General features: G+C 40.1%; 1 protein-coding gene across 5 annotated transcripts in view; it reads right to left on the bottom strand.

Annotated features, from left to right (window-relative positions):
- The window catches only part of LOC127438451 (serum response factor-like), a 36,073-nt gene extending 23,055 nt beyond the window's left edge, over nt 1-13,018 (bottom strand). For all 5 annotated transcript variants that reach the window (XM_051694052.1, XM_051694053.1, XM_051694054.1 and 2 more), the window contains exons 1-2: nt 12,267-13,018; nt 891-1,157 (exon numbers count right to left, since the gene is read on the bottom strand). In XM_051694052.1, the coding sequence (XP_051550012.1) occupies nt 891-1,157; nt 12,267-12,701 (702 nt within the window). In that variant the 5' untranslated portion in view covers nt 12,702-13,018. The remainder of the gene's footprint in view (nt 1-890; nt 1,158-12,266) is intronic.
- Between the last annotated feature and the right edge of the window lie 1,094 nt (nt 13,019-14,112).

Genomic DNA, 14,112 nt, shown 5'->3' with positions numbered 1-14,112 from the left:
TTATATGGAATGTCATCAGTCATGAGCCAAGAAAGTGTACTGGGAAAACCAGACTATATAAGGACATGCAGACTGCTAACAACTAATTTTTATTAATGAGAGCTGGACATAGTGAATAATTCATGCTGCCATGCAAAGACTTGCTCACGGTGATGTAAATGACCTCAACATTTGGCATTCTCAGTATGTGTGTTGATTGTCCAAGAGGGGTTTCATGCAAACGCTGTGTGCATCTCATTTCATTTTAAGATTCAAAATTAAAATGTAAAATAGCTTTCCATGTTATTACAACACACTATTGTAGTCTGGAAAACCAAGAACCAAAACAAAAGGTCAACAAAATCCTGGAATGAGTCGAATTTCCACTCAAATTAAAACTCAAACAATAGACTTCATAACTTATAAATGATAATAAATAAGGTCAGGTTGGCTACTCAACTAGTTTATCTAATCATTTTTCAAATGGGATAAATTTGGAGACACACCTTCTCTGAGAATGTTTTAGTGTGCTAACAATAACTCAGCAAGATAACATGCAAATTTTTATACTGATTATGCAAAATAAGTCGATAATTTTTGTGGTCATGTAAATGTATTAAATGGATTTATCGGGGGTAAGGTCATAAACGGTTTAAGTATAAACTGATTGGCACACATATATCTTTTTACCATTACCCTAAATTTCCAGCACTTTTACTAGCATTCTTACTGGCTTATCCAATGTGCTAGTATTGTGCGCATGCCCATGATTTCAAATCTCATGTAAACGCATTTTTTTGCGTTGTCGGATTTTTAATATAAGCTGATTTTTTGTAGTTATCAGCGTATTGGTGTGCATGTCAACGGTTGAATGGAGTTTTGATCATCCAAAAAAAAGTATCTGTTCTTACCTTTGGCTCTGGGAGACCATCCGTCTCTGACACCTGGTAGGTGAGGTCTGTCTCCTCAAATCCTGTGGCACTCATCCGCTGGTCTATTGATGGGTCAGTGCGGGGTGGTGAATCAGGAGAGTTTAGGCAGGTCTGGATGAGGGCCTTACCCGTCTCGCTGGTAATCATGGGCTGAAGCTTCCGTGTGGCAAACGTATAGACGTGGCCCGTCTCGCTGGCAACCAAGAGCAAAACTTGCGTTCCCGTTAAGGTGGACAGTTCATATGCCTGGAAACGATCAGAGAAAAGAGAAAGGACAATGAGACCTTCTGTACTGATATTTACTTAGCCAGCATTGAACAACGAGGAGATTACTGATTGATTACACACATAGTTGCATTCCGAAATGTGTCAGGCCGCAATTCAAAATTGAAGGGTCTTCTTCTACGGTCAGTTTTCTCTTTCAGGTCAACTACTGTCAGAGCAGAGCAATGGCAGCGCAACAGTTCAGTTAAGTCAACATGTTTATAGATAGCTAGCTTTCGGAATAATATTAACTATACTTGTGCAATGTATTAGCCAACCGTTTGCACACTTGTGCAGAGTATGTATCTGGCCTAACATTGATTCTGACAAGAAAACAATTAGGACAATCCTGTGTCTTGTCACAACTGATTTGAAGCACACACTCCAAGAGCATTCCACTGGGCTTGTGTAACACAACGCAGCAAGCATCTTTACATTTGTGATTCTTGGTTGTAAACCACATGTCATTAACATCATCCCTCAAAAGGTAATGAGGAAGAAAATGAAGGAAGAGGCACAAGAGAGGGAGATAAAAACAGAAGAGAAAGCTGATGGGAGAGCACATGAAATTGAGGCCAGGAACATACTCTATGCAAGATCGCAAACACAGAAATAAATGCTTGGCCAACACGCTAAAAGGGTGTGGTCACATTGTACATTCTTTATGCAATGGTAGCTAAATATAACAATGTAGATAGTTTAACTAACTTGGTCTGCAAAGTTCTCTTCAAACTGTTGCTCTGGTATGATAGTAGTTTACCTGAAAGAAAAAAAAAATATTGTAGAGTAAAGCCTAGTGCACACTACATGGCTCAAGCTCATCTCATTTGATGTTTTTTGAGACTAAAATTCTCAGAAAGCACGCCCAACGTTTAGCATGTCCACTCTTGTGACTTGCCCCGACAGGTCGCAGATGCTATGATGGATTTCAAACCTGCTTGAAGTCTGGCCGATGAGTCGGTAGGTATGTGCACTGTCCCGTCAAGCGAGAGAGCAACAGATCAACAATGAGCAACAGCCAATTCCATACAGAGAGAGCACAAGAGAAGAGCAAGGTCTTATGAAGCAGGAGACAAAAAAATAATAATTTGAAAATATAATAATCACCCAAATCTCCCTACCCACTGTCCCTTCATTTTTTGAGCATTTTTTTGACAAATTTGAGAATTTGTAATAATTGTAAGATGCTTTTTAGGAGATCCATTTGAAAAGGGGCGACGCTTAAAAAGAGAATGCATTTACATTAGGGCTGGGCGATTAGACAATGTAATCTGATATCAGTGATTTCTTACAAATATCCCGATGCCGACTGCGACACTCTTTGACAGACAATTATCAACAATATCGGGAAATGGCAAAACCATGGATCGGGGAAGTCGCCACATGTATTAATAAGTAGCCCAGGGTGTGAAAGTAGCACCCGCCAAGCACCAAATGTTACTAGACTGAATCAGGCTGGCAAGCTCCTCATTCAAATATGGGTATTTTATGCGGCTGTAATTTTGCTCATCTACTCACAACAGTGGTGGGTGATCTGTAAGACATCTCGGAGTGACACATGACAATAAATGCTGTTAGACACAAAGACACACGCTTAAAGAAACTCACTTTATTATATTATTAAGAACAGACAAAAGAAAAGCAGTTAATGCCCATGTCTGATTCGCTGTTTGTTTGGAGGCGTGCAGCTGGAGCATCTTGTGGAACACACGCATGTAAAGAGTAATCACTCTTTTTTCTCGGTTTCATTCGTCTGAAAACAGTTTGCAAGAACAGTGTCTATGAGAATGCTGTAAATCAACTCCGACCATCTCAGGAGGTGCTGTAAGTTTAGTTCGCTTTATTTCCACAGAGCAGTTCACGCTTACGCATTGTGAAGCAACTCTGCAAGTTCACTAATATATATCTTTATATTAAATAAAGATGAAAGAGATAAAATCATAAAATAATACAAAAATTGAGTACTTTTTTTTTTTTTTAGGCAGCATTAAATGTATTTAAATGCAATACAAAAACAAATAAGAACACACATTTGGCAGAATTATTTTGGGAACACAATGGAATTTATTAGGCTTACACCTAATATAAAAACTGTTGCTTTCTATTCATTTAAGCACAGACTAATTGAGGTAACAAACTGTTTTATCCATTTTATGAAAGTAGAAATGTGTGTTGTGATGAACCTTCTAGAGGTAATGGGTTATTTATATTTTAATTATTATTATTATTATCATTATCTTTACATTTATAGTTGTCTTAAGTTCTTAATTTCTATTAGTAATTTTCCAACTGTCGTTGTAGGCGGATAGCCTACTGGCAAATAGGGCCGTTGGAGATGGTAAATGTTTGGATTTTGGGAGGTGGTTATATAAGATTTTTTTTGCCCACTTTGTTATTTCAATAGCTTTTTTTGTTTCTTTTAAAGTGCAATTTGAATTTAGATTTTTATTTTTTTAAACATTTTTCGTTTCAATAAATGAAATTAAATTTTAAAGCAAAATCAGTAAAGCAAAAATATTTACCAACCCTCTGCAGTTGGGTTGACGACGTAAGTGTCAGGGTTTGTGTAGTGATGAGGAGAGAGAGGATCCAGATGCAGCTCTTTTAATGATAAATAAACAGATGATGATACAACTCAAAGAAGGTAAACATAAACTCCACAGCAGTTTGCTGGCTTACAAAGCTCTACATACAAACCAGAACCGACCAGGCACAAGAGAAACATGAAGGCTAAATATACACCAGGACTGATACGTTAAACAAGACACAGCTGAAAACAATGAGGAAGGGAACCAGGAAACCAGACATGAAGAAGGCAAAAACCACCGAAGTCCACTGAAAAAAACACAATAATAACGTGACATAAACCCCCCTCTAAAAGGGTGACTCCTGAAGCCCAAAAGGAATAAGAATAATAAGACCAAATGAAAAGAACAGGAACCACAGGGGATTATGGGAATCTGGGGGGCAGGTTATGGCTCAAGGATGATGAGGGAGATCCGGTCGTTTGGGTGGCGGCTTCAGGAAGGGAGCCGATGGACTGTCTGGAGGCCTAGGAGGAGGCCTCAGGAAAGAGACAGGGTCTGGCGGCCAGGGATGTGGATTCATGTAAGGGGCGGCCACTGGACAGGGGTCTGAATGGACATGGGCGTTCACTGAGCAGAGGACAGACTGGACTTGGGCAGCCGCTGGATAGGGGTCAGACTAGGCAACAGCCTCTGTGGTCAGGAGTGTTGGCAGCGACAGGGAATGGCCTCCGTGACCAGAAGCACTGGCAGCGACAGGGGAACAGCCTACATGGCCAGGAACGCTGGCCACAACTGGGGAATGGCCACCGTGGCTGCTAGCACTGGCAGAGGGTCTGGAGGCCATGGTGTCAAGGGTTCAAGGGGCAGAGCTGCAGGAGCAGGAGCCGCAGGATGCAGAGCCGCAGGAATTTCAGGAGGCAGAGTGGGTGGTGCAACTGAGAGCTCGGAGGGCAGAGTCACGGAGGGTGGAGCCGCTAGAGGAGTAGCAGGACGCAGAAGGGCCTCCGTCGAGGGAGTCTCAGAAACCACCTGAGCTAGGAGCAGAGGGGCCTCTGTCGAGGTTGTCTCCCGGACCACCGGAGCTAGAAGCAGAGGGGCCTCCATCGAGGGGGTCTACGGAACCACCAGAGCTAGGAGCAGAAGGGCCTCTGTTGAGAGGATCTCTGGGACCACCGAAGCTTGGAGCAGAAGTTCAGCCCTTATGATTTCAGAGATAATATCTTGAAGAGACAGACGATCACAATCCAAAGGGACCAGCTTCCTCACGTGGCCACTGAGTCCAAACCAGAACTTAGCTATGAGGGATATCTCATTCCAGTTCAATTGGGTGGCCAGATTCCAAAATTTGAGGTAGTACTCCACCGCAGTAGTGGACCCTTGGGAAAGTCTCTCAATTAGTTCTGCTGGATCCATTTTGTGTGGTCGGTTCTTCTGCCAGGGTTTGTGTAGTGATGAGGAGAGAGAGGATCCAGATGCAGCTATTTTAATGATAAATAAACAGAAGAAGGTACAACTCAACGAAGAAGGTAAACATGAACTCCACAACAGTTTTACAAAGCTCTACATACAAACAAGAACCGACCAGGCACAAGAGAAACATGAAGACAAAATATACACCAGGACTGATAGGCTAAAGAAGACACAGCTGAAAACAATGAGGAAGGGAACCAGGAAATCAAACATGAAGAAGGCAAAAATATATTTCACAATAAGAGTCCACTGAAAAAACGCAATGCTAACGTGACAGTAAGTGGATATCGCAATATTTTTCTATAAAATATAGTGAAAATTTGTTGCATATTGCCCAGCCCTAATGTACATGTACAAGAATATGAAATTCTTTAATGTTTCTGATATTAACATGCAGGGACACAAATATGAGAAGCATGCACATCAGAAGCTCAGTTACTCACTAAAACACTTTACTAAAATAACTCAGAATTAAAAGAGATGCTCAGGTGTAACGGTGATGTGTCTCGCTTGTACACGTGTGATTCGATCACTGAGCTGTACACAGGGCCTCAGTCAGGGACGAAGAGTAATGTAGTTAATGCACCCAGTCTGCGATCAGTCGTGCAGTGTGTGCACTACCACAAATGAAAACAGTCTGTGGCAGGGCAGAGGGCAGGGCCAGGTCGTGATTCCACACAGTCACAGGGCGCAGACTGCAAGTCATGTAGTGCTTGGCTTAAGACAGTTTATGTTAATGCCTGCTATGGGGCCCCTTGCACTAATGCAGTATGTCCTTCCGTTGCTTTCAAACTTGCATTTGGTGCGATTTGTAATGTAAAAACGTATGAAATCGTGACTCCGTAGCTAGAAGCGTTTGCACATACTTGCATAAAATATGTTTCAGGTCTAAGGCCAACGTCCACACAAATACATTCTTAATTTAAAATGCATTTATTACGCTATTTTTAGGCATTATATACACTAGAACAGCATTTTCCTTCACCAAAAAAGAAGCGCTTTGAAAACCCTACTCTATTACCGTCACATTTTTCTGAAGGTCAGCTGTGACCTACTGTATGTAGACTTTACACCATCTACAGCTGAAGTCAGAAGTTTACATACACTTACACTGGCAGCCAAAAGTTTGGAATAATGTACAGATTTTTCTGTTTCAGAAGGAAATTGTTACTTTAATTCACAAAGTGGCATTCAACTGATCACAAAATATAGTCAGGACATTACTGATGTAAAAAACAGCACCATCACTATTTGAAAATGTTTATTTTTGACCAAATCTAGAAAGGCCCCATTTCCAACAGCCATCACTCCAACATCTTATCCTTGAGTAATCATGCTAAATTGCTAATTTGGTACTAGAAAATCACTTGCCATTATATCAAACACAGCTGAAAGCTATTTGGTTTGATAAATGAAGCTTAACATTGTGTTTGTGTTTGTTTTTGAGTTGCCACAGTATACAATAGACTGGTATGTCTTAAGGTCAATATTAGGTCAAAAATGGCAAAAAAGAAACAGCTTTCTCTAGAAACTCATCAGTCAATCATTGTTTTGAGTAATGAATGCTACACAATGCTTGAAATTGCCAAAAAACTGAAGATTTCATACAAAGGTGTACACTACAGTCTTCAAAGACAAAGCACAACTGGCTCTAACAAGGACAGAAAGAGATGTGGAAGGCCAGATGTACAACTTAGGAAAGTGAGTATTCTGATCTTATCATTATTTCCATGCACATTTTCTAAATCCAAACCATATAAACTTGAATGCTTATTGGATTCAATAATTTTCAGGTGATATGTATTTGTGCAGTGAGGGAGGGTGTGGCGAAAGTGACTAACACCTTAATATCAAGGTGTGTATAATTATTAGGCAGCTTCATTACCTCAGGTAAAATGGGCCAAAAAAAGAGATTTAACTGACACTCAAAAGTCAAAAATTGTAAAATGCCTTTCAGACAGATGCAACACTCTTGAAATAGCTAAACTATTGAGGCACGACCACCGGACATTCAAACAATTTGTTGTGAATAGTCAACTGGGGTGCAAAAAAAGCATGGAGAAGAAAAGATGCAAATGAACTGCAAAAGACTTGAGAAGAATTAAACATGAAGCTACCAGAAACCCATTATCCTCCAGTGCCACCATATTCCAGAACTGCAACCTACCTAGAGTGTCCAGAATTACAAGGTGTCAAGTGATCAGAGACATGGCCATGGTCAAGAAGGCTGAAACACGACCACCACTGAATAAGATTCACAAGATGAAGCATCAAGATTGGGCAAAGAAATACCTGAAGACAGATTTTTCAAAGGTTTTATTGACAGATGAGTGACTCTTGATGGACCAGATGGATAGGCCCATGGCTGGATCACTAATGGACACAGGGCACCACTTCGAGTCAGGCGCCAGCAAGGTGGAGGAGGGGTACTGGTATGGGCTGCTATCGTTAAGGATGAGGTAGTTGGACCTTTTCGAGTTGAAGATGGACTGAAACTCAACTCTCAAACCAACTGCCAGTTTCTGGAAAGTACTTTCTTCAAGAAGTGGAACAGGAAGAAGTCCTCAGCATTCAAGAAGGCCAAGATCTTTATGCAGGACAATGCTCCATCACAATCATTCAAGTACTCAACTGCTTGGCAAGCCAGCAAGGGCCTCAAAGATGCCCAAATAATGACATGGCCCCCTTCCTCACCTGACTTAAATCCTACTGAGAACTTGTGGGCCCTTCTCAAATTTGAGATTTACAGTGAAGGAAGACAATACACCTCTTTGAACAGCATTTGGGAGGCTGTGGTTGCTGCTTCAGTGAAAGTGAATGTGAACAGATCAAGAAACTGACATGGATGGAAGGCTCATGGCAGTTATTGAAAAGAAGGGTGGCTATATTCGTCACTGAATATTTTTGAAAGGCCAGAAATTGTATTTGTCATTTTGTGTTACTTATTTGTGCACACTAATAGTTGCCTAGTAATTGTGCACACTGATATATTCCCCTGAGAAAGACAAAACACACTTTTCTTTTGTTAAACATTCAGGTTTGAGGTTCAATAACATTTTGGATTGACTGAGAGCATTGTGTTTGTTCAACAACAAAATTAATCCTGAGGAATACAATTTGCCTAATAATTGTGCACGCAGTGTAGTTTGAGAAATAGACGCCTCACATGTCCTCAGCTGACTTCACTGAATTCTACCCGCTCAACACCAGTTTCATTTACAACAGTAAAGAGAAGACTCAGGGGTGCAGGCCTTATTTGGAAGAATTGCAAAGAAAAAGCCACTTTTGAAACAGAAAAACAAAAAGAAAAGGTTAGAGTGGGCAAAGAAACGGAGACATTGGACAACAGATAATTGGAAAAGAGTGTTATGGATCTTAACCCCATTGAGCTTTTGTTGGATCAGCTAGACTGTAAGGTGCGTGAGAAGTGCCCGACAAGACAGACACATCTATGGCAAGTGCTACAGGAAGCGTGGGGTGAAATGTCACCTGAGTATCTGGACAAACTGACAGCTAGAATGCCAAGGATCTGCAAAGCTGTCATGGCTGCACGTGGAGGATTTTTTGATGAGAACTCCTTGAAGTAGTTTAAGAAGTTCTGAACATTCTTTTCAAATTGTAATAGTAATTTTTCACGTTATTAATGCTTCTGATAGGAGGTGCACTGAATTGGAGGTGTACCTGTGGATATATTTTAAGGCCTACCTTCAAACACAGTGCCTCTTTGCTTGACATCATGGGAAAATCAAAAGAAATCAGCCAAGACCTCAGAAACAAATAGTGGATCTCCACAAGTTTGGTTCATCCTTGGGAGCAATTTCCAAACACCTGAAGGTACCACATTCATTTGTACAAGCAATAGTATGCAAGTATAAACCCCATGAGGCCACGCATTCATCATAACGCTCAGGAAGGAGACGCATTCTGTCTCCTAGAGATGAACATAGTTTGGTACGAAAAGTGAAAATCAAACCCAGAACAACAGCAAAGACCTTGTGAAGATGCAGGAGGTAACAGGTAGACAAGTATCTATATCCACAGTAAAACGAGTCCTATACTGACATAACCTGAAAGGCTGCTCAGCAAGGAAGAAGTCACTGCTCCAAAACTGGCATAAAAAAGCCAGACTACAGTTTGCAAGTGCACATGGGGATAAAGATCTTACTTTTTGGAGAAATTTCCTCTGGTCTGATGAAACATTTTTTTTAACGGTTTGGCTATAATGACCATCATTATGTTTGGAGGAAAAAGAGTGAGGCTTGCAAGCCAAAGAACACCATCCTAACCATGAAGCATGGGGGTTGCAGCATCATGTTGTGGGGGTGATTTGCTGCAGGAGGGACTGGTGCACTTCACAAAATAGATGGCATAATGAGGAAGGACAATTATGTGGATATATTAAAACAACATCTCAAGACATCAGCCATGAAGAAAGTTTGGTCGCAAAAGGGTCTTCCAAATGGACAATGACCCCAAGCATACCTCCAAAGTTGTGGCAAAATGGCTTAAGGACAACAAAGTCAAGGTATTGGAGTGGCCATCTCAAAGCCCTGACCTCAATCCGATAGAAAATTGTGGGCAGAACTGAAAAAGCGTGTGCGAGCAAGGAGGCCTACAAACCTGACTCAATTACAACAGATCTGTCTGGAGGAATGGGCCAAAATTCCAGCAACTTATTGTGAGAAGCTTGTGGAAGGCTACCCAAAACGTTTGACCCAAGTTAAAAAATGTAAAGGCAATGCTACAAAATACTAACAAAGTGTATGTAAACTTCTGACCCACTGGGAATGCAATGAAAGGAATAAAAGCTGAAATAAATCATTCTCTCTACCATTATTCTGACATTTCACATTCTTAAAATAAAGTAGTGATCCTAAATGACAAGATATGGAATGTTTTCTACGAATAATGGCAGCAATTGTGAAAAACTGAGTTTAAATGTATTTGGCTAAGGTGTTTTTAAACTTCTGACTTCAACTGTACACCCAACCTTTTCAAACACATCAGTTTCAAGATATGAAAATGTATTAACAATAAGTCTAATACAGTGGTAACCTGATCAGGCATGATGGGCTATTTCTGCTGAGAGAGGAATGAATGACAACTGAGTGACCAATGACAGATGAGTCACAACAGATGTGGAAACCACCTTCAGTGGGCAGTTGAAACACTGATGGAAGAGTCAAACTTTTAACTTCAAGTAAATAATTCCAGACAGGGTTCTAATAGAGCAGATTGATGCTCAAAAGAAAGTAAGAGAGGTGTAAGGTTTCTGGTTAGTGTAAATTACAGTGTTACCTTTTCAATGCTCTACCCAGAGAAAATGATCAGTCTCTCTAATCTGGTGCAGGAGAAACCTACCCAAGTTCACTTTATTAAATAACCACCTAAACATCAGGGTTGGCAATTATGAAAATAAGAAAGTTCCTGGGATACATTACAAATAGTAAGAAAAAAGCAGTAAATTATTCTTAACTTTTTTTTCTTAAGTTAGAAAATAAGAAGACAATAGTAAAGAATTTTATTTTTCAAGAATCCAGCTCCAACACTAATATTGGTATAACGGTACAGCAATAGCATTTGTATTGCAATAAATTACCAGTATTGGTGTAGTTGGACAGTACTACAAACTGTATTGAATTATAGCACTATTATTAGTATAATGCCATAGCACTAGTATAAATGTGGTAATAGTAAAGTAGTAATATTTGGTGTTAGTAGTAGAAGAGGTATTGCACATATGTTAACTAGTGCCTGACCGATTTATCGGTCGGCTGATATTATGACAACGAGCTTATAGCTAACCACGTAGCTACTTTCATTGCTTGTCAGCTGAGTGGAAGCTAATGTGTAAACATGTATTCACCCAACTGTTTTGTTCAGGATTCACAGTTTGGTACTCCCTTCAACCAAACAATTTCAGTCGTTGCATTTATAAAATGTAATATTTAGAAGTCTGGTTTTCCACCGTTGAAAGTTTCCCCTTAACTTGTATAGCATAATACGGTTTAACACCGCTGCCGCTGTCTTGACTCAGCAGGTGTAAATACTTCTTGTTTTACAACCTGCCCCTAATTGACTGACAGTATTAAAATAGTCAGCATTTGACTGACACTAAACTGTACTACTGATGTTTATTTAGCTATTTCTTTTTTTTATTTATTCTTTATTTAAATGGTCAGCAATTGACTGATACTAAACATACAGTACTGATGTTTTTTAAGCTACTTATTGTATTTTTATTTATTCGTTATTTTCTCAGTGTTCATTTCTAGAATTTGTTGACAATGTAAAATAATAATGTCAAATATTCTTTGATAACAATATTTGTTTAAGAAAGCAGCCTTCTGAGTACCTCTGCATAGTCATATCGGTGCAAAATCGTTGCACAGTCCACATAGAAAAGGTCTGTTTTCATTCCAGCTCAAAAATTAACTATATCGGCTACCATATCGGTAATCGGCGACTTTTCCCCCTCTAAAATCGGTATCAGTCTCAAAAATCCCATATCGGCCGGGCTCTAATGTTAACACAATGGCATGGCAAAAGTATTATTATAGTATAATACTAGTCTCAGTGTAGTGGTATAGCACTAGTGTTTGTATAGTACTATTAGTAGAGTGGTACTAGTGTTGATGTAGTACATGTATCAGTATAGTGGTATTGCACTTGTATTTGTACAGTACTAATATCAATATAGATATAAATTAGAGGTTAAATAACCCTAGTTTAGGTGAAAAATTAGTATGAGTTTAGGGGTATAAACTGAGGTAGTATTAGTACAGCACTAGGATCAGTAAAGTGGTAAGCACTAGTAGTGATATAGTACTAATATTAGCATAGTAGTACAGCTCAAGTATTTGTACTTGTATCAGTACTGTGGTTTAGCACAGGTATTGTTGTGGTATTGTGTGGATTGTTATAAGCGTTGAGATAGCACTATCAGTAGAGCAGTACTAGTGTTGGTGTGATACTAGTATCAGTAAAGTGGTATAACACTATTAGTGATATAGTACACAGTGTTAGAGCACTATTGTTTTGGTACTAGTATCAGTACTGTGGTTCTAGACTAACATTAACAGGGTGAATGTACCTTCTTCATGATGCCAGTCTTCCTCTTGCTGAAGGTCGTGTATCTCCTCAGCTTGTTGTCAATAAACTCCATCTTAATTTTCACCCGTCCTCGCGTTTTCTTGCCTGGTTTTGCTCCAGCCGCCCCGCCGGACACTCCTTCATACCCAGCGGACAGATCTCCACCAGCAGACGATCCCCCGACCTCCATCTCACTCCTCTCCCGCTTCACTCCTCTCCTGTCCGCCACTGAGCTCTCTTCTTCATCCCCAGAGTCCGAGTCTCCGTCAGAGGCGCTCAGCAGCACAGCCTGATGATCGGACGGCCTGTCTTCATATCGGCCCCCGTCGGGCAGGTTTATGGCAGAGTTTACTGCCCCTAAAGCCCCAGATGTGCTGCTCACCTGTAGAGGAGTCAAGCGTCCAGCAGCCCTGGCAGCCCCGTTTCCCCCTAACATCCCTGACACACTGACCTGCTAACAGCACTACAACAGTGTGCAGCAGATGTGGATTAATTACAGCAGATCCCAGATCAGTTCGCGTCACCTTCGACTAAACTTACCATACATATACTAGGCTTAGAAACATTAGCGCAACTCAACTGACGACTCGGACTAAACCCGTGTCTTCCGCCTGGTAAATGGAGTTTATTTAAGGCCAGAATTTAGTTCGCTTGTAAACCGCAAAACTAAACCTCCAAAACTAGCCCTTTACGAGCAGCGTACAAAGTTTACACTATGTAGCTTCCGCCTACAGTCCATCAATCAAACCTCAAATGAAGTTGCGCTGCGCGTGACACATTTGGAAGCGACTAATCGCGACCGCACGTGCACATCCGACAAAAGAACTAGTTCCGTCAGTAACGTTAATATCTGACTATACAAGGCACTTTATAAAATAATTCAACGCTATTATGGTCGTTCATGACGTTCGTTTTTTTTACGATAATGTAATTACTGATAAAACCGTATTTAGGGAATTCACCTCAAGAGGACGTTTGTCTAAAGATCTACTTTCCTCCATATAAAGCGAGTCGATGTTGCCATATATGGCGATGGCTGTCCTTACATGGTGATTCGTGGTGCTGTGCTGCGATTGGTTACGCAAAACCCTGCGACTTTGCGATTGGTTAAACTCTCATTTCGCCGACAGAAAATGTCTTACGTCATGCGCAACACACTGACTGGACTTAAAGACACTAATAGGAGCATTAACAAATATACAATTTCTAGCGAAAAATCCGCCATCTCGTGAATCATATTAAATAAAAAAATAAAAAAATAAAAAAATTAAAATTAAAAGACCAACACTGTGATGTAAGACTGACTGCTGAGTTTAATCACGTTGTAAACAGGCATGAACATCAGCTGTGAACGGGTTGATACTCTATATAACCAGCAGATGTCGCTGTTGCACCTCATATAAGTTTCAATTTTGGTCTGTTGTGTGTCTCATCGATCTCATCTACTGAAAACAACTCAAGAAAAGAAACAGTTTGCCATGATCATCCTTATATAAACATCTCCTTTGCATTGATAATTACATCAGTGTTATTGCTTCTATGTTAGACTGAAGATCTTTATAGACCCGGCAGGTATATCTATCACAAATGGATCTCCAAAATGCCCAGAGAGTGTCAAATTCTCAAAACATTTTTCGAGACAATTAAAAAATAATAGAATAGAATATATTCTGATATATATTTGATGTTTTATTTTTCACATATCAAAGAGATGATGGAACAAATATAGAACAGGATTCATTACTTCCACACTGAAATGTTATGAGATGCAACTGGCTGTCAAACACATACCGAGCTACACATAACATATAAGCTACACATTAGCTACACATATGTATTTTTTCAGG

This window comes from Myxocyprinus asiaticus, chromosome 49 (assembly GCF_019703515.2).
Source record: "Myxocyprinus asiaticus isolate MX2 ecotype Aquarium Trade chromosome 49, UBuf_Myxa_2, whole genome shotgun sequence".
Classification (NCBI taxonomy): Eukaryota; Metazoa; Chordata; class Actinopteri; order Cypriniformes; family Catostomidae; genus Myxocyprinus; species Myxocyprinus asiaticus.
This window is presented reverse-complemented; position numbering and strand designations above follow the sequence as displayed.